Source organism: Magnusiomyces paraingens (assembly GCF_902498895.1).
Source record: "Magnusiomyces paraingens strain CBS 517.90 genome assembly, contig: contig3, whole genome shotgun sequence".
In the NCBI taxonomy this organism is placed as follows: domain Eukaryota; kingdom Fungi; phylum Ascomycota; class Dipodascomycetes; order Dipodascales; family Dipodascaceae; genus Magnusiomyces; species Magnusiomyces paraingens.
This window is the reverse complement of record NW_022474069.1, coordinates 1925532-1946726: the sequence shown is the minus strand read 5'-3', so window position 1 is coordinate 1946726 and position 21195 is coordinate 1925532. Positions and strand designations below refer to the sequence as shown.

The 21195-nt window shown below is 31.9% G+C and overlaps 4 protein-coding genes across 4 annotated transcripts; 3 read left to right on the top strand and 1 right to left on the bottom strand.

Moving 5' to 3' along the window:
• Positions 1-128: 128 nt before the first annotated feature.
• On the top strand, positions 129-3055 carry SAPINGB_P003917 (uncharacterized protein; the record flags this gene model as incomplete). Its single annotated transcript, XM_031998632.1, has 2 exons — positions 129-159; positions 210-3055. The coding sequence occupies 2 exons, from the start codon at positions 129-131 to the stop codon at positions 3053-3055; spliced, it is 2877 nt and encodes a 958-aa protein (XP_031854523.1).
• Positions 3056-11270: 8215 nt separating this feature from the next.
• Positions 11271-14390, top strand: SAPINGB_P003916 (uncharacterized protein; the record flags this gene model as incomplete). The annotated part of the gene is made up of 1 exon (XM_031998631.1): positions 11271-14390. One exon carries the CDS (start codon positions 11271-11273, stop codon positions 14388-14390), a length of 3120 nt encoding a protein of 1039 aa, XP_031854522.1.
• Positions 14391-15902: 1512 nt separating this feature from the next.
• SAPINGB_P003915 (uncharacterized protein) lies at positions 15903-17192 on the bottom strand (the record flags this gene model as incomplete). Its single annotated transcript, XM_031998630.1, has 1 exon — positions 15903-17192. The coding sequence occupies one exon, from the start codon at positions 17190-17192 to the stop codon at positions 15903-15905; it is 1290 nt and encodes a 429-aa protein (XP_031854521.1).
• Positions 17193-19788: 2596 nt separating this feature from the next.
• On the top strand, positions 19789-21084 carry SAPINGB_P003914 (uncharacterized protein; the record flags this gene model as incomplete). The annotated part of the gene is made up of 1 exon (XM_031998629.1): positions 19789-21084. The coding sequence occupies one exon, from the start codon at positions 19789-19791 to the stop codon at positions 21082-21084; it is 1296 nt and encodes a 431-aa protein (XP_031854520.1).
• Positions 21085-21195: the final 111 nt, after the last annotated feature.

The window sequence follows — 21195 nt, the reverse complement described above, 5'->3', positions numbered from 1 at the left end:
GTACAAAGATAATGTCGAATCCATTGAATATCAATAGCTCCCAGGATGTTTCAGGGCCGCATAGATTATTCGATATACCTAAATCTCATAAACCCCGCAAATCACTAAGTTCATTTCCAAAAAATTCTATGACTGATATTCTTAGGGCCGCTGATAAAGGTATAAATGATAAGCACCAAAGAAAGCTTTTTACTAACATTCCATTGTAGATCATGACAGTGACTTAGAAATGAATAATGTTCCAAACCCTTCGGAAACTAAAATACTCAGTGAACCTTCTTCTATTTTGTTTAATAACAACACTAATCAAATCACAAAAGAGATTCAAGTAGAAACAACAAGGATTTTCAACAGTGTGTCCAACAAAGTCCTAGAAAAAAAAGGTAAACATTCTACATTTCGCAAGACTAACATATTTGAAGACATGGATGTTTTTGGTGAAAATAATACTTCAGCAACGGGGAAGAGTCGTACCACGACTAAACCCCACATTAAACAACAAGCTAGCGGCATAAAATCAGTATTGCCTTACCGCAAACCAATCATTACTAGAAAATTTGGTCGGAGTACCAGTAATTTTAAAAAAAATTCTTCTTTTGACTCTGAGATTGGAGGTAACACAGTTTTGGAAGATCGGATAAACAAAGAACCTATGAAGTATACGCAAAAGTTTCTGGCATTTCCTAAAATTTCTAAAAAGCAAGACGATAAGGGAGATAATAAGGGAGGCGACCAGTCAAGTGATATTTCTAAAGATAGGGAGTCTGAAAATCAAGAAGCCAGTAGTTTGGAGTATGATGCAGGCGCTGATGATAATTCCATGCCTGATGTTTTAAATAATGAAGAATCTAAAGATTCTGAGTTGAATTTGACATCTGAACAAATTAGCCAGGTTTCTGCAGTATCAGAAACTAGTCAATCCAAGAGAAATCAAATATCCAGTCAGCCTTTTATTTTTGATAGTGATGATTCTGATGACAGTGTTTTATTTGGACCAAGGATTAAAAATGAGATTTCAACCAAAAGTACTGAACTAAAAGACTTTATTAAACAGGAGAAGGCTTTTGGTAACGATCCAGCTTCCTTAAGTCTTTTTGCAGGGTCAAAGAGTGCCACAGAAGAATTTCCTCCAGAAAGGTTTTGTTATGAACCTAGTATTGCAGGTAAAGCCAACGAAAGTTTAGTGGAGATTCGAATTGAAACATCATCTAAAAGCCGACTTAACTCAATGATTTTGAATCCTAAAATAGATCACAACGTTAGCAACGACGGTGACCATAAATCTGAGGATAGCAGTATTAATGAGACTAAAAATGCAGCTGTACATAATTTTGAGCGTGAATTGGAGCCCACTGCCGGCTCTGCACCAATGTTAAGATTACCTTTACCGCCTTTGGATTCATCAAATAAACCATTGGCTGTTCTTTCTGTGCCTACTACCTTTTCATCGGCCGCATCTACGTCAACCATATCTTCACCAACAGTTTCTTCTGCATCAACTACTTCTCTATCAGTCGCTACTTTGGCACAAACTTCTATTTCTGGTTCAGCTATTCCTTCGGTTTCCATAGCTTCTCTGAAGTCAACAAAACCTCTTGCTTCATTAGTTCCTGCTGCTCCTGCTGCTCCTGCTGCTCCTGCTGCTCCTGCTGCTCCTGCTGCTCCTGCTGCACGGTATAGATCAACTACCCCACCTGTACTTAAAACACCTTTGCTTGATTCTTCTGTTTCACCCGATACTCCTCAAGCTACTACTACCACTGGTATTTCCCAAAATAACACTTTGTCTCCAAAACGAGTACTGCGACGAAGACCTGCACGCGAAGCAGCCACGATGGCACAAAAACGAGTTACCCAGTTGGCTATTGCCCAAAGATCATACAATGAAGAAGAGGTTTCTCAGGACGACATATTTTCAGAACATTTATCTCAAGAAAAGGAAAATTCTCAGAAAGACATACCCCAAAAAACATTATCTCAAGAAGAAGAGGTTTTTCAAGAGAAGATACTCCCAAATATATTACCTGAGATTGAGTCTGAAGCTGTAACTACATTGGTTCCTGATGATAATGGTTTTCATGCTACTGAGGATCAGCGAAGCATCACGGATGAAAGCATGACTGATACAAGCAACAACAATGTAAACGCCAAAAATAAGGAAAAATCATTGAGTAACGAAAACCCTGCTCCAAAAGTTTCACAGCCCTCTTTACATAGAAATTTTAAACGCAAATTTCACAATGAAAGTAGTAGCAATATTTGTGCTGCTACTAGCGACACTAATGATGAGAGTATTGAATCACCGAAGAAGCGCCGGCGCAAAACTTCGACTCCACAAGCACATTCTCATGATTTGTGTGAGTACGAAACTTCAACATCGGCATGCTGTTCTCATGGACATCATATGCCAGCTTACGGATACCCTTATATGTACCCACCTTGGATGTATGGAGGATACCCTAATGCACCAGTAGTAGTTCGTGATGCTGCTGGAAATTTGTATTTAAAAATTCATGATGCTGTCCCTACAAGAGATCTTTTCCCCCTGACAGAATCCCCAAATGCACCATCGATGGCTCTTGAACCTGTTTCAGGACAGGGAAGGGAAGATTTGAGGCTGGGAAATCCTGTGTGGACAAGCACACCTGTGCGGGGGTTTCGAGAAGAATTGCAGGACACGGCTGGACCGTTGTCCGAAAGAAAAGCCCCATTAATACCTGCCGAAATTCCAATAGAAAAAAAAATTGAAAATGAAAATGACGACGACTACAATAAAGATAAATCCAACTATGGAACCGGGAAAAAAGCTAGTAACCGGGATGACTACAGAAAAGAGGGAAAAGACGACGGCTACAACGATAATGATGAGAGTGAAGAAGAATATGATGATGAAAATGATGATAGTGATGATGATGAAGAGATAGAAGAGATAGAAGAGATAGAAGATCATCAGCCCGGGTGGGCGGCACGGCATGCTCGAAAGTTTGCACTCTTTTTGGGAGTTGCAGCTCTTGGAATCTTACCTCATCTATCTAGTAGTGGGCAAGAAATATGATTGATAAAGATGATCTTATCTTCAATTTACTGCTCCTTTTGATCAAGATAACAAAAAAAAAAAAAAAAAAAAAAAAAAGAAATAATAATTTATATCAAAAAATTTATCACTATTTCTTGGAAAACTCAAATCGTCTATAAATCGATATGAAAATAGAAACAGTAAAGGTATATCTTTTTAATACTTACTAAAGTATTCCCATTAGTTTTTAGTAATAAATGTTTTCTATAAAAAAAATTTGAATGTTTTTATTTTTGAAATTGTATTTCATTCATTTTTTTAATTAATAATATATATTTAAATTTATTTACATAGCATAGCACTATTTAAATTTGTCTCAAAAGAAAAAAGAAATTTAATTAAGTAGTATTTATTGCATATAGAGCAACTTGATTTCTTTTATATTTTGTTTCTTTTTTTAAAAAAAAAACATACGTATTAAAAAAAAAAAAAAAAAAAAACCTTTTTCTTTACTATATTCAATATTTTACTCCTAATCAAGATTTTTTTTTTTTCAATTTCTGTTCTTGAAAAGAAATCCAGATGAAATGATGTCGGTATGCATAGTTCGGTTAATTCTTGGAGAGTCTTATAACTGTCCTGGTATTTATGCTTTTTGTGTCTTGTTTTTGTTTTTCTAAAATACGAATAACAAAAAAAAATTAGGAAATAATAAGTTCAAAATTGATATAAAAATCACGTTAGTATTCGTGTTATAGTTAGTTAAAAAAGGGGTTTTTTTTTGTTTTTTGTAAATATGAAAAGAAAATATAAATTGTTTTTTCCTCTTTTCAATATAACAGTGAACTTTAAAAATATAACTATTGAAATGTATAAATGAAAAAAAAGAGACTTTATGGCAAGTATAAAAGTACAAATTTACTAGTTATTGCAAATCCTCATATCAAAAATAAACTCCGATCAGGTTTAGTATCTGAGTGACTTACGCTTATTTGGAAAGAAAGAAAGAAAAAAAAAAAAAAAAAAAGTCACAGCCCATTACTAGTCATAGTGTCGATTAGTTAAGAAAATGAACATCCGGTTAAAAAAAGGTAAAAAAAAACTTTGATAACTTCTCAGGTAGTTATTAATTCATTATGGCATATGATTACCTATAATAATTGAACTTATTTCAAGATCAAAGTTTTATAGATATCTGTTTTACTATATCTGTTGAACAAACTCAATTGATTGCAAAAAAAAAAAATTTTAAACAGTAGAAAGATTGAAATCCAAGTAATTTACCAATATTAAGTTGTTTGTTGTTAAGAGTTATACTACAAACAGGATCAAATTCTACCTGAAAGAATTTGGGGGTAACTCTATTGTTAAAAATAGCCTATATTATAATCGAATGATTAAATTTTTAAAATGAATTCAGGTTAATTTCAGTTGATTTTGGGTATTATTCTAAAATAGAGAATTCAATAATATTAAAAAAGTATTAAAAAGTAGAAAGTAACTATGAATAGTTTATCTCTTGGTGGTATGATTAAGGGCTATGATTTTGGCAGTTAAATAGATGAAACCATGTTATTTCATTTTTAAGAACAAATCATTAAAAAAAAATTGTTTGTCTAACAAACTTATAAGTTAAGAGACTAATTTTTTTTTATTTAACAATTTTCATAAAATTTGATATAAAGTTAACTGTATATCTATGTCAACAGTAGTACTACTGGCCAGTCATCAATTTTGAGCCATATTGATATCAACACCTCAAATTCACTTCATTTGTAATTTTTTTTTAAATAAAAGATGTTAGTTATCCTTAATTTTTTTTATAAGAAAAATAATTGTGAATTAGTTTATATTTTTGAATTATTAGTGAAAAAAAAATATATATAAATAAAAAATGAATTTCCCAGAAAAAATAGTCATTCATGACAAGGACAGGAAGCAGTAAGAAAGACTGTTGGATAACACAAAACATTTTTTTTTTCAATACTAAGTAATCGATATAGTGACATATTATTTATTGAGCAAGAAATTAAAGGATTTCAGAAACTCTCATATTTAAAAAAAAAAAGAAAAAAAAGATTTTTTTTCTCTTTTCATGGCTATACTATTTAAAGAGCACGATATATATATTGACTTTTAAAATGACTTCCAGGTTAGAGAAGCAAAGAAGTTCATGAAATGGATTATGAAAGAGTTACTATTGCAAGCACTGAAAATCCTAAATGTTTTTGTTTTTGTTTTTGTTTTTGTTTTTGTTTTTGTTTTTTCATGATTGATACTTGTTGGCTAACACTAATGCTATATAGCGGGGAAAATCTTTACAATGTTGATGACATAGGATTCTTTAACACTTGGGGGGGTTTTTTAAAGTATTCATAGGAATTATAGTATTTAAAAAGTTTTTGGTAATAAATTGCGCAACGATACGTTGGTTTATAGGAGAAATGAAGTTCTTGAAAGAAACAGAAAAAAAAAAAAAAAAAAAAGTAAATTTTGCTAACAAACCCCTCACAGGATTGACCACTTTAGTAGAAATGAAAATAAAATAAAATAAAATAAAAAAAGAATGAATTTGATGCAGTAGTATGTACATATGAACCTGTTACTTTCACGTTATCATATTTATATTACCAACACCATATATATGGTACCAAAGATAGTTTATTAAATCATTTTTAAATTAACTTTAAGAGAAGCATGGGCGCCTTGTATTTTTTTAAAATTTAAAATAAGTAATTATTTTTTTTTTTTATGAAAGCCAACAACAACAATTAGCTTCATCGAAAAATATTAGTCTTTTTATTTTAGTTTAAATATTTATTCTACACGCCCATGATGGTTTTCAAAAGTACTTTTTTTTGGAAGAGGTTAAAGCATTTAAACCAAACTGGATTTTTGCATATTCCCTTTTCTTATTTATCCTATAGTATTAAATGAAAAAAAAAAACTAATCTATGAACTGTTCTTTTAATTTTTTATTTTTTTTTAACAACACCTTTAGGAATGAGAAAGCGATGAGATTTTAGAATAAAATATTATTAATACCAAAAATTTTTAGTTCTTTTTTTTTTTTTTTTATTTGGATTCTTTGGATTCTTTGGATTCTTCAAAGGTACAAGCTTCAGGGTAATATTAGTGTGTTTAATTATTGAGTTATTTCCAGAAGAGTTCGATTCCCAATTTAGGATTAATATTCAGTTTTCTTACAACATTTGTATTTAAATTATATTATATATATATATATATATTTCATATGAAAAAAAAAAGTAGCTAACAGATATATATATATTTGTTATGAAAAAACTGAGAATTTCACGTGGAAAGTCTTAACGTGCACAAGCAGATGAGGGGTTTTGAGCTTATTGAGCGCACGCCAATATATATATATCGGCTAGTCAACGGTCAGGAGAGTAATGTTAAAATTGTTTTTTTGGTCTAACAATATAACGTTAGAAAGAAATCTCAGCGATTCATGCAAAAACATTATTGTGTCGACATCAGAAGCCCATTGTTTTTTTTTTTTTTTTTTTTTTCTATATTATTGTCATACAACGTAACAAAGTCTTTTGATAAATATTTTTGAAACATTTTTTTTTTATTTTCAAGCAATTAAAGGAAATTGAAGCGAAAAGCAAAAGTTAAAAACAGAAATTAAGTATATCACAATAAAAAAATCAAAGTTCAAGAAAAAAAAATTCCATCTGGAAGACAATTCTAATAAAAAGCAATCATATATATTGAGAAAAAAAAAAAAAAAAACTATTATAAGAAATGCATGAATACTAACAGAGCTTATCAAATTGTTATAAGCTCAGCGCATTCTTTTCCATTTTCTGAAAAGAAGAAGAAGAAGAAGAAAAAAAAAATTAAAACATATTCTCATGTATTATATATTTATAAAATATATACTATACTATATAAATTTATTAAATATATTTATACTATATATATATGGTACCAACTAATTGTATTATTTTTTTCTTTTGATTTGAAGTTTTGTTTTTATTTTTTAAATATAAAAAAACCCAAAATGAGTGGGGGGAGGGGGGGGATTAAAAATAATAAAAATAAAAATAATAATAATAAAAATAATAATAATAAAAATAATAATAATAATAATAATAAAAACAAAATGGGAGGGGTAAATAGGCGGGGTGGCTTATTTGAAAAAAAAAAAAAAAAAAAAAAATTATGGAGAAAAAGTCCAAAAATTTCTATGATAAAACTTTTATCTTTAGTGTTTCACTGATTGATACTGCCGCGGTAAGTTGGCGATGTCACAGATGTGAGTTACTACTTAAGTGCTGCGTACCCTTACTTTTCTTGCCGCCTTTCCGTATAGTAATGTGACGTAATCCATTACATCACATTAAAGTGAATCATATCCGTCGGGGGAAAGAGAGATGAAGTTGCAAAGTGCGACTAAACCTTAAAATAAATGGTTCAGACACGATACAAGATCTCTTTTTTTTTTTTTTTTTTAATCTGTGACGTCTATATTTTTTGTGGCTAAAGAAAGGGATGAAATGAAAGAAAGAGAGAGAGAGAGAGAAGTTAATAAGCATTAAATGTAGAGAATAATAACGTGGCTTATTGTAAATATTTTAATTGCCTAAAAAAAACAAAATTTAGTATTTAGGAGTATGAAATAGAAAAGTCAATTATATAAAGTTCAGAATAATAATTTATGTGATTCCAGCAGTTTTAATATATCCAAAATTAATAATGACCATTGTTTACAAAAAAAAAAAAAAAAAAAAAAAAGTATATAGATTGAGTAGTTCTTTTAAAATTTAAAAAAAAAAAAAGTTAGGGATTGACTTTCTTTCTATCCTCTTAAATATTCTATTTTTTTTTTTTTTTTTTTTTTTTTTTTGAAATACATTGTTCATTTCATTATCATAATTAGGTCTAATCAAACAGTTTTTTTCTTTTTTTTTCTTTAGTTCCCCCTCGAGACAGACATCACAGTAAGCGATTTTCAGGAGAACACTATTTTTGGGATAGATAGAGTACACACATGTTGATAACCAAATTAAGAATAATATTTTATAAAAGCCGCATTCGTCAATCTAACGTAATTATTTCTTTTACTTTCAAATAAATAAATGTGTATTTAAAAATTAATTTATTTTAAACAAAAATAGTTAAGAAAACTTGAAAAGTCAACATTGAATTTTTGATAAAATGTTAATTATTTGAAAAAGGCTTTAGGTTAAACCCGAGGGGGGGGGGCGGGATTTCTAACTTTTTTTTTTTAACTTTTTTTTTAACTTTTTCTAACTTTTTTTTTTCTCGGTTAGAATGGTTTTTTTTAAGACTAATATTGATACAATTTCATTTCCCCACCCCCATTTCTCTCCATCGTCTTAAGACTCAATTTCTGTAGGGATATTAGTGATACGGATAAATAGAGGCTTATTTAACCATGCTGCTGCTGTTTAAAAAAAAAAAGAAAAAAGAACACGATGAGATTTTTAAGTATGCCTATCAACGTTGAAAAACATCATAATTTAAAATTGAGAATAGTATTGGAGATCTGGTGATATCATTATTAAGAGATATGTTTTATTTTTTATTTATATATTTATATATTTATTTATTTATTTTTTTTAAATAAAATTAATTCGGTAAATTTAATGAAAAAAAAAACCTCTTTTAATGATTGGCATCGTCATCAATCATCAAAAGAAATCAATAGAAATCAATAGAAACAAAAATGAAATCAATGTTCTCTAATGAATTTTAAACGATGACGAAACTATTTTCATTATAAAATTTTGAAAAAAAAAAAAAAAAAATTAAGTATCAACACTATAACACTACCTTGTCAATTATGACATCAAAAGATCGATTATTTATAATTGATAATGTCATCTTACATATTACACATTATATTACAACATCTGATAAGCTGCGCCTACTTTTTTTTCATTTAGTTTGACACAGAAAGTCTTATTTAATATTTTCCCTATCGAGTTAAACCCGAAGGAAAGTTTTTCAAGAATACTGTTGCTTGGTATATATACCAATTCAACAAACAAAGAGCCATAATATGATCAAGTATGCTAAACTTTTAAATGAATATTTTTACAACATGTAATCAACTGAAAAAACAAATAATAATAATAATAATAATTAAAAAAAAAATAAGTTTGTAGCTAATGTGAAATGTTTTTTTTTTTTTTTTAAAAAAATGAAAAACAATGGACTTTTGTTTAGTAGTAAATATGTTAAAATCATAGCTTATTACTCAATTCAATAAGCTTTATTTTGGGTATATATGTTATTAGAGATAAAATAACCACGGGATATCCGAAGGAGAACAGAGAAATGCCAAAAAAAAAAAAAAAAAAAAAAGGTTTAAGTTCTTTCTCTTTTTACTTCTCCTCCTCTCTCTCTCTTTCGCATTCACATCTGACTGCAGAAATGATTGCTAATAATCAATTTACCAAATTCAAAAGTATATAACGGAATGGGTCAAAAAAAAAAAAAAAAAAAAAAAAAAGTGAAAGAAATCTCCTTGTGAAATTCAAACTTAAACAGGTAAAAGAAATAACCTGAGCATAGTGGAAAACTTAATTCATTTTGATGCAGGTATATATCTGAGTATTGTTACAAAGGGTGTGCCGAGGTTTATATATTTACGAATGTAGAAAAAAATGGAGAAGTATAAAATTAAATATAAATATACTGGGAAAAAAAAAATAAAAATAAAAATAAAAAAAGCAAAAGCAAAAAAGAAACAAACAAACAAACAAAAAAGTTAATAAACAAATAAGTAATTTGAAATTAAGAAAGCGAATGGAGTTGTATCTTGGATGGTGATCAAATGTTTGCCTTGTGGGAAGTTAAAAGAAATGAGTTACTAGTTGCAGTTGCAGTTGCAGTTACAGTTACAGTTACAGTGAATTGAGTTATTCTGGACCAAATCATGGACCAAAATCTGGGCCAAATAAAAAAAAAAGAAAGAAATAGCCACCAGCATACTATTAATAAGGCTTGTTCATATCCGCTGACAAGCGGGGAAACCAGGCGTTTATACTTTTGATTTTTGATTTTTTTTTTTGATTTTTAAATTTTTAAATTTTTAAATTTTTAAATTTTGATCATTTATATTTTATATTTTATATTTTTTTGAATTTTGAATTTTGATTTTTGATTTTTTTTTTATCTGAAAAGAGATTTCTTTAAATGGCACTTGTATTTGGAGGGGGAGAGTTATTGTATCAACAAACGAATTAAAAGTTTAAAAAGGTCAAACGAAAATAAAAAGAAAATAAAAAGAAAATAAATCCATTGAATCGCGTCACCGAATAAAGTTTTCAAAGTTGACCAACGCCCAAAGATATTAAGCCTTTAGTTGTAAGCGTTTAACATAACACTATTAAAATAAATATAAACATTACTTGCAAGTAAAAAAAAAAAAAAAATGACAATTTAATATACTGACCGTCTAACTGCCTAACTGACTAACTGACTAAGAAAAAAAAAAAAAGAAAATAATAAATAATAAATATTATAAATAATAATAAATAATAATAATAATAAAAAAGAAAAGAAAAAGAGTTTTTAAACTAAAGGATATACATATATCCCGGTTATAACTTGTTTTTATATCACACACACACCCACACACATCCCTATACATATATTACTATGTTCTAATTCTTTAGACATATATATATATATATATATACTCATGATATCCCATAACATTAGAAAAAAAAAAAACTAAATTTTTTAACATTTTATTTTTATTATTTTAAAATAAATATTTTCTTTTATATATCTTTTTCTTTTTTTTTTTTTAATATTTTTGGTCCTTTGAAAAAGAAAAATACCAAAGTCTTGAATTCTTTGTTTTTTTTTTATTATTATTATTAATTCTTAGCCATATTTTCTTTTTTACCTCTCCTCTCCTATTTTTTTGTTTTTTTTTTCTAAATAAATTTATTTCACACCACCAAAATCTTACTTAAAAAAAATTTTTATTCCCTCTTTTTACTTTAAACAACCCATTACACTTTTATCATCACTCATATATAACTAAAACTCAACCTTTAATACTTCTTCCAGAAACCAAATATTTCTCAGCTTAAATCAGTTTATCCCATCACTTGTTTTTTTTTTTTCACCATACCCAGTTATTGTCATCACTTGAGCTGCTTTACAAAAAAAAAAACCCTTCAAAATACAACAACTTTGACCTTTTAATCCTTTTCTAGAAAAAGTTTTATTGGTCTTGTTTAAGATGAACACTACTGCTCTTAGCCCAAATACAACACCCCCTACAAACCCTACTGGCCAGTATCGCCCATATTCCTCCAAAAAAGACCGGATACTTGCCGTCTTGACAAAAGATAGCCAAGCTACAGGCTGTTTTGTCGTGGTTGTTGGTCAAGATACTGATAATAAAGATGCTATTATAAATAATAATAATAATACCACTTCTGATGGCTCCCTTAATAATTCATCCTTTTCATCCTCTGGCTTCTCGGAAATACCGATACCCTCATCATCTCAAGCTAATCCCTTACTATACTGCCGACCTGACTGCCCAACCATTTCTTCTCATGTTAATGTCGAAAACCTGATATTCTTTGATACATCTGATCAAGCCCTTCAAGCCAATTTCAAGGCTTGTCTAAAGTGCAACCCCGACCTTCCTGTTCATGTCGACTCTTCTATAGTACAGCAAACTGTCCAGACTGTTAATGCAAATTTCAATATTGATATTGGCGCCATTGCTGAAGAACCACACGACTCTAATACTCCTACCATTATAAATTCTTCAGCTCCCACTCTTCCTCCTGTTGGCGAATCTTCATCTAATCCTTCTGCATCTTTTGCCTCTATGAAAGCCGACCCTTCAAATTATTGCGAAGCCGCCATCTCCTCTCCAAATAGTTCGCCACCCTTATCACAGATGCATAAATTCAATACATATGGACACTCGCGTACTCCCTCTCTTGCAGGAACCCCTCCTGATCAAATAGAACAAGAGTTTTGGAACTCTCGTCCAAGAAGAGCCTCTATTGCTAATGGTCATATCAGTGTTGTTGCTGCTGCTGTCGATGAGATTTCAAAAGCTGAAGGAAACTCCATGGGCTTTGAAATGCCTTCTGCCACATCTCCAGAATTCACTCGTAACCAATCTAACTCTCCTAGCATTTCTCAACAACAGCTACAACTACAACTGCAACAACAAATACTTCAGAGCAATCAAATTAGACCACAGACCCAAAATAAGCGTCGTGATGATCGTGTCTCTAAAGGTGAGGGTGAACATGCGCGCCTTGTGAGTGAAGCTTGCATGCATATTGCTGCTGCTGCCGCTGCCGCTGCCGCACAGGCTGCTTATGGTCCCGAAGAGTCTGTGCCAGAGAGTAGTAGACGTCGCAACACATCTCTTGGACCTGCACGAGCGTCTTCTCAAGATCCTATGCGCAGAACCTTTAAGCCACAAAGAAAGAAGCGCCGTGGTGGAATTCTTGGATTCAAGGAGCTTGCTGCCAAGGCAGGTTTAAGTCCATGGCACTTTCACCGTGTCTTCCGCTCAGTCACTGGCTTGACTCCGAAAGCTTATGGTGATGCCTGTTGGAACACTGTGAGCAACCTCTCTCCTCAAGATCTCCTGGAAAATAAGCCTTTGTCTGCATCCTCGTCCCCTGCTCATCCAATTATGACTGCACAACCGCCACCTCAGCAAGAAATGTTTTCGTCGCTCCCTCCTCAAGCAATTAAGCCTACTGACTCATCCAACTCGCTCCTTAACTACTCTATGCAATTTTCATCCCAGAATCAAGTTCTTCAGCCAGTTAACAATCATCCTCAATCAAACTCTATCTCACCAACCCCAACGGATTTGTCCACACCTAGTACAAATTTAAGTTCGGATAGCCAGTCCACTTTAGGTACACATCAAACAACTCCAGGAAATAACATGGAAATCGATCCTGCCTCTGTTACTAGGTCGCATTTGCCCATTGCCCAGGACCTGAGTCAACACGCGAAAATAGTGCAAAACATAAATCAGGTGATTGGAACTCCAAGAACTGTCCCCAATGTTACAACAAATAACGTTGTTGCCACAATCCCCATTACTGCAACTACTTCTTTTGTTACTCCCCCTTTACTTCCCACTTCTTCTGAACATTTTAATTATGTTGGGAATAGCAACAATAACCATAACCTCAACAACAAGCCCGTGGCCTTTCACCAAAATCCATTCCCGCTAGAGCAAATTCCACAAAAACTGCATCAGCAACCACAATTATCACAACTTCACCAGGAAAAGAGTGACAATATTCGTGAGGGCTGGTCCATTCATGATCAAACTCAATCCAGTGATGGCGTTCACTCTGATCTGAAACACTGGCCTCAGACCACTAATAATATTAATGATATCGGCACGGATCCTCTTCAAGCTGTCCCAATTTTGTCTGATGTTGATGCCATTCTCAAATCTTTGGAGCCTGAAATGTACATGATGCATATTGATAATGGCTTGAATAACTTTTCGCCACCACATCATACCCCCATATCGATGTCTTTTCCTCATCACCAGCAGCAGGGAACAAAGGAAATTAGCCCTATTCAGCACCAATCTATTGCTACTGCTATTTCCATTCCTCCTCCAGTTTCATCAATAGATGCTACTGTTCAATTGGAATCGCACTCTCTTCCAAACTCTGTTCCAATTACACATAATATATCTTTCCCAATTGGACCAACTTCTGGTGAAAATATTCCAATTGATGCTTACAATATGAATTTCCCTATTCCTTTGGACCCATTCCAAGGCTCTAAGAACCATTTGCTTCATCCTACATCTAGCAACACTACTGTGTCTGATGGAAATGTCAGTCTTTCTCATGAAATGACAGCCCATAATTTTACTCAATTGAACGAATTTCCTGGTGTTTCTCGTCCTCATAGTCGACTTCAGGCTGTCAATTCTAGATTAGAGGCACCCACTTTTGATGAAGACCTTGAGATTGGCACTGTAGATGAAGCCATGGGAATGTTTGCTCCGACTCCGGACCGCATTAACCAGGGAATTTCTGATAGTGGTACCAACACTCCTAATATGATTATGCGCAATGGTTTGCCTTTATCCTTTTCTGGTTTTTCTCAAAACAATATTGGTCGACCTGATTTTCAAGATATCAATTTTCACTACTATCCTACTGCCGATGGCCAAGTTGATTTACTCCAACAACAACAACAACAGCAGCAGCAGCAGCAGCAGCAATTACAATCAAAAGTTACATCTCCCACTGATCCAAATTTTCATTTATACATGCAACAAGTTCCAACAACTCAAGCAAACTCCAACCCAGGATTTATTACTGATTCCTTGGTTTCTTAATGACATTGTGTAACCCACTCTTTACTAATATTTTTGTTTTCTTCTTATTTTTGGTTTATAATTTTTGTTTTTGGTTTTTTTTTAAAAGGGAAGATGAGACCATTCTACGACCCGGTTTTTTAGATTAAAAAAATATATATTTAAAAAAATATATATAATTTTTTGTTAAAAGTACTTTTCTTTTTTAATGTATAGTTAGTTCTTTCTGTATTATTTTAGCATCAATTTATCAAAATTTAAAAAAAAAAAAAAAAAAAGAAAGAAAGAAATTCTTTTTTTTTTTTTTTCATGGAGGGTTATTATTATTATTACCTTATTTTTTAGTACTAGAAAAACAGTTATCTGGATTCAAAAAGTTTTCCGTTCTCCGTACGCAGATCCATGCGCAGAAATGAGGTGAGTAGGTGCGGAAACTTTATTGATCAACTTAGACTTGATTACTCTCGATTTCGCTTTTTTTTTTTTCTTTTTTTCTTTTATTTTCTTTTATTTTTTTGTTTATTTTCTTTTATTTTCTTTTATTTTCTTTTATTTTCTTTTTTTTTTTTTTTTTTTTTTTTTTGAATTATCACAATGTCGCAAATAACAAACCTTGTTCTTTCGTTGCGCCTAAATGCCGACAGATCGCAGTGTGAGCGGGGATGGTGAAAGAGGAAGAAATAGACTCGTTCATGAACCATGGTCGTAATTTATGATGAGAGGATTTTCAAAAGAAAAGAAAAGAAAAGAAAAGAAAGAAAGAAAGAAAGAAAGAAAGAAAGAAAGAAAGAAAGAATAAAGAGAAAAAAGAAAAATTCCCAACAAAGCATAAAAAGTACGATACAAGTTTCAAGTATTTATTTTTTTTTTTTTTTTTTTTTTTTTTTTTTTTTTTTTATTTTTTATTTTTTTTATTTTTTTTATTTTTCCCTAAAAAAAAAATTATTATTTAAAATAGATACAAATAATTTCTAAATTTGTAAGTCAAAATATATATGTATTGAATATAATTACTTATAATAGTTTGAATATGTCTATTTACTGCTTAGGAAAGTGGGCACATCTAATTGAAAAAAAAAAAAAAAAAAAAAAAAAAAAAAATTTGGGGAAAGGAGATGGTAAAGATAAAAAAAAATAAAAAAGAAAAAAACAATTTAATAAAAAGAAACATGAAAATTACAACTTTTAACTTCAAGTAATTATTGCAACTGTTTAAACCATTGATAATACCTTGCTAGGAAGAGCTACAAATTGGATTCGCTGAATTACCTTAATAAGATTAAAAAGAAATAGATAAATATATTTTTATCTCTTTATTTCTTTCTTTATTCCTTTCTTTTGGAAAAAAAAGGTTTGGAAAAAAAAAAAAAAAAAACTTAACTTTTTTTTCTCCCTTTAGTGATTTGTTTCTCTGAATGGTCCATTGACTGTTTCCTCTATTTTTTTTTTTTTTTTGTTTTAAAAAAAAAATACTTTCTGAATTGTTTCTTTTTTTTTGTTTCTTTTCATGGTTTAAGTCTTAAGTTCTATAGTTTATACTGCCTTCCAAACATGTAACATTTCGTCCCAACCTACAGTAGCAACCCAGCCAGGTTCACCCCACAAACTCCAGTCGGCTCCCATGACAAACTCGGTATGATTATGGAAAACATTAACCATACCACTGCCATGATTAAGACGTGACATGTAACGAGAAGTTGTACCTGATGTGTCACTTCCAGCCGTCATGTCGCGCCAAACGCGTGCAGTCATATCATATGAAGTCGATAACAGCATCTCCGGGCTATGGGGCGACCAAACAATTTTCCGAATGGCATAATCATGACCTAGTAACTCATTTACAGGTGCCACAATCGAGTGCCTAACCCGTGCAGGCGCCATACCTACCCTCCCAGCACTCAACTCTGCAGCTGAATTGTTCGAATCCACCCCTGGAACCATGCGCAAATCCCAAATCTTGATTGTCTTATCTACACCACCCGTCGCTAGCACCGTCGGCCGATATTTATTCCAGTCCAAAGTTAATGCCTCTAACCCAGCATGTCCCAGAAAGTCGTGTGTCAATGCGGGGTAGGCCCGCGTGTCCCAAACTCGGACATGGGAGTCAGCATGCACCGATGCCACAATGCTGGGATTATGTGGTGAAAACATGGCGCTGTGAATAGATGATGGTCCTGTTCCAGAAGCTGCTCCACCTCCAGCTCCGGCTGCCATGGCTGACTGAGGGCCTGATCCAGGCGCATGTGCATTGTTTTGCTTTTGGGCCGGAGCACCGGCTGCTGCTGCTGGAGGAACAGCCGCTATGGTAGTTGTATCAGGAACAGGTGCTACAAACGTTGAAATGGATTGCGCACGATCCGGCGTCCAGATCTTTATGGTGCCGTCCCATGAACTGGTACAAAACAAGTGTTTTTGTGCCAAGTTCCAGTTGACTGAAAAGACTTCACGAGTATGTTCCTTGTAGACTTGGATTGGGAAATTGATTTTCCCAGCAGTTGGAGGCGCTGCTGCTCCTACAAACCCTGTAGCTGGTGGAGGGGGGCTTGCTGTAGCCAAATCAAATAGTTTGATTGTTCCGTCACCGGAACTAGCCACAACCTGATTCTCGTGCACCTCAGACCATGCCAAATCAAACAACCCATCCTGGGTATCAAAGTATGCTTGAGGTAGTATTTGACCTGAATCTGTCAGATTCAAGACATATAGTCGGCCATTTCCAACAAGACCAAAGTTAGCAGCAGCAGCAACTGCAATTTTGGAGTCGAAGAATGGTGAATAGGCAACCGAGTATGGATTAAAGCCTTGTGTTCGGTATGATAACATCACAATGACAATTGTATATTAATGTATGTTTTTATTAATGTATGTTTTTATTAATGTATGTTTTTATTAATGTATGTTTTTATTAAAATCTGTCTCAACTGATTAGTACTTAATAATGAAAAATAAAATGAAACTTGAATTTTGAATTGAACGAAATGGGAAAATGAGTTCAAAGTGGGGTCGTGTTGTTTCTTTTTTTCTCTTTTTTTTTTGGTTTTGAATGTGATGATGATGATGATGTTTGTGGAGAAGATGCTGATTTTTTTTTTTTTTTTTTTTGAGAATGTCTTAGCCTTGGATCCTCGGATAGAAACCCCCACCCACCGAGAGCAATGTATAGAAAGCTTGATTACAACTCTTTTAGAATACCAAGTCATGTAACAATTTCATCACCACCAAAAAAAAATAAAAAAAATTTCAAACCCTCCTTACATTTACCAATGCCTATAATAAGCATATACTTGATTTGATTTCCCCCATCTCGTATTCGTTTATTGTTATTTACACCTTCCTAACTCGCTACGTACCTTCTATTTACAAATATGGCTTTATCTTGATACGAGTCTTTGTTTAAGTGAAAAAAAAGAAAGAAAAAAAAAACTTCCTTAATAGTGATGTGGAAACTTTGCAATTAGATTATCTGGCTTTCATGAACCACCATTCCAGGATTAGCTGTGATTTTCTGAATTTTTCCACCAGGAAGTACTACCATTCCTATATGTCGAATATGCCCATCCAAAGGTTGTACTTCATATGTATTTCGTAAAATGAGGTTTCGATCCTTATCAAAACTGTTAACAATGCTAATAAATGGAAATAGATAATTGACTGTATCATTTAAAACAAAAACTTACCTTGTCTGTGCATACCAATGAACCAATATATTGTCGTTCATCTTGTATTGTAACTTTGACTAATCTTTCTATATATGATTCTAAAATTCTGCGCTGATGAAATCTCTTAGTTTCGGTGTCCATTTTTATTATTATTTTTTTTTTTTTTTATTATTAGGAGAAATGTAAGTAAGTCCAGAAGATCTTGAAGGGAATGTTTCCTTGCTTAAAATCAATTTGTGTCTGAGCGGTGAGTTGATGCAACTGTTAAAATTACTAAATCAAATGTTTATCAAAAAAAAATAATTCAGACTGTATTAACTTAAAAACATGTAAGTATTAAGTTTTATCTCTCTGCAACTCATTTAAGCCACTATTTTTTTTTTTTAATCTTACTCAGAGACAACAATAAAATATGTAACCTCGCTTAAGTTCTAAGTTTTATTATAGTGGATAATTGTTTGAAGATCAGGAGTCTACTAAAAAAGCTTAAATCTGACATACAACGCCTGACTTAAGTATCAAGTGCTATGTAGTATTATCATCATGATGCTCATTCTACATTCCTTAAATCCAAATAAACTGAACTGCATAAAATGTTTTGAGTTGATTTAAAAAAGAAAATACTTAAAAAAAATTAAAAAAATAAAATAAAATACGATACTCCCATCCCTTCTCTTAAAACTCCTTGAAAAACCTATCTTCTTTGTGCTATGAGCTTACATAGCATCAATCACCCACGCTGAACTTGGAATTTCAAATATTTCCAGAGAAAATCGAACCACTTTTCAATCGTACGTTAAATATTATAATAATTATTAACAATCATCATGATGAAAAATTATTTAGAGAATTCATACTTTTGGCTCTACAGTAAGTATATTTTGAATGTTTTGAATATTTTGAATGCTTGATTAAATTGCAAGTTAATCAATTAAGTTTACAAACAAATAAACTTAAGATATTACTTTTGGTACTATCATTTTGATTTTTTTCTTGCTTAAAAAATACAACTCAATAGCTTGCAACATTTACAAGTATAATTGATAATTATGATGTTAATTAATTAATATTAAATTCTAATTAATTGCTTATTCATTTGAAACTTTAGCAAAAAAAAAAAAAAATAAACAAAAATGCTAATTTTTAATATGGTTGTTTGCAGCTATTTGCTGTTCGACTCCCTTCACAAAAAAAAAATAAAAACAAAAACAAAAACAAGTTGCTATTATATAAGTTTATTAATCTTATTACGTAATAAATTTAATGGTATCTCAAAATGTGATATTTTAAGCGAAAATCATAATAAAGATAAAAAAAAAAAGACAAAAATATGGGCAGCATAGTAATGAGATTATTAGAAAAGTGATATCATCATAGTATTTCAGCAAACAATTTTTAAAAAAAAAAGTCATCGGGTGTGAAAACTATTATCAAGTTAAAAATATAAAAGGTTAACTAAAAAAAACAGGTTTTAAAATGGTTGTAAAGTCTAAACTTGAAGCTTTTGTCAATTATTAATAATCCGCACAATAAGTTCTATGGGTTAGGTTTTTGACCTCGTAAGGTTGCTAGTGTTGTATTTAATGCTTACATTTCTAATCTAGTGTGGTAAACCAATTTACCGCTAATAATTATTGCTAAAACGTAACACAAATATTTCATAACTTTCAATAATTTTTTTTTTAACCCCGAAACTTGGATGAATATAGATAAACAATCCATTGTTTATCTGTAAAAATATATTTTTAATAATTACACAGATGGATGAATATCAATCAACATCTGAGCTTGAAAACGTACCAGCTGAATACCAATCCCATATCTACTTCTACAATTCACCTCCTAAAGAAGATGGCTATTTGAAAGCATCAGCAGCACCAAGTGATTCGGGACATTATCATGGCGAATTTGAATTTTTGCAAAATCCTTCTCCAGGTCTTGACAATAATTCAGTTATTTGCTCATCAAATATGAAACAACTAGTAGCTAGTTTTCATACCCATGTTCACGACCCTCTAGGTGATAAAATACCTTCATACCACCCATTCCACCCATCAGATATGACAATAGATGATAAAGGGATACTTCGGATACCCCATATCAGTTATGATCCAATAATAACAAAACAAGAGGCAATGAAACCTTCTCATACCTTAACTTCAAGTTCTTCAAATTCTTCAGCTTACTCGTTTTCTTTGGATCATCCAACTAGACAAATGTTTCGATCTTTAGCAGAATCACCTCTATTTGATTCATTTGATCAAAATAGTGGTGCTTCCGAAAACCTGCGGCAGATTTATACCCAACCAAACGCTAATACTACACCATCCGAACATGGAGATTCTCCAGGAGCCCCCCACTTTGCACGAGAAAATGATGCAGCAAGCTTCATGTTTGCATCACATCCGGAAATTAATGATGATGAAGAAGTTACTCAGTTGATGAGCTCTTTCCATTTTTGGGATCCTCTTAACCGTTCACAGTTTCGTAATGAAGAAGAAGATAATAGCCTACAGCCATTGTATATGTCTGAAGAATCAATGCAACAAAACACAGACGCCTCTGTAATCTCACATCAAGATGGGTCGGGGTTTCCCGAAAACTCAGAAATTGTTCATCGTTCAACACTAATCCGGCATTTGACAATCCATGTACAAAATACCCTTCGAAGAATTCGATTGCGCCATATTTCAACTATTGGTGAATACCAAACAGATGATTCTTATACCAACCATACTAATGATATTAGAGCTGAAGAAGAAAATGAAATACCAATTTATAGTAATAATTCTTATACCAGACTAGGTATACCTGAAGATGAAGAGGAATTTCAAGCGCACCGAGGAATTAGACGTTATCTTCGAGGGTTATGGACCAGCGGCAGATCACCTGAGGATTCTGGAAGACGGCTTTTTAGTCGAGAAAGGAGAAGAGCTGCTGATACAATTTTTGGTTCACTTGGTGAATCTCAAGATGTTGATAACACAGCAAACAGTATACAAAGAGGTCATACAGCATTTTTTGGATTTTCTCGGTTTTCTCGAGGAGATAGCTAAATTTAACTGGAATTAATGAAATTCATCAATGTAGAACAAAATATATTTAATATTTAATTAATATACTTTTTTTAATTTCATATCTTTTGGAGAAAACCTGTTAAGATGTAG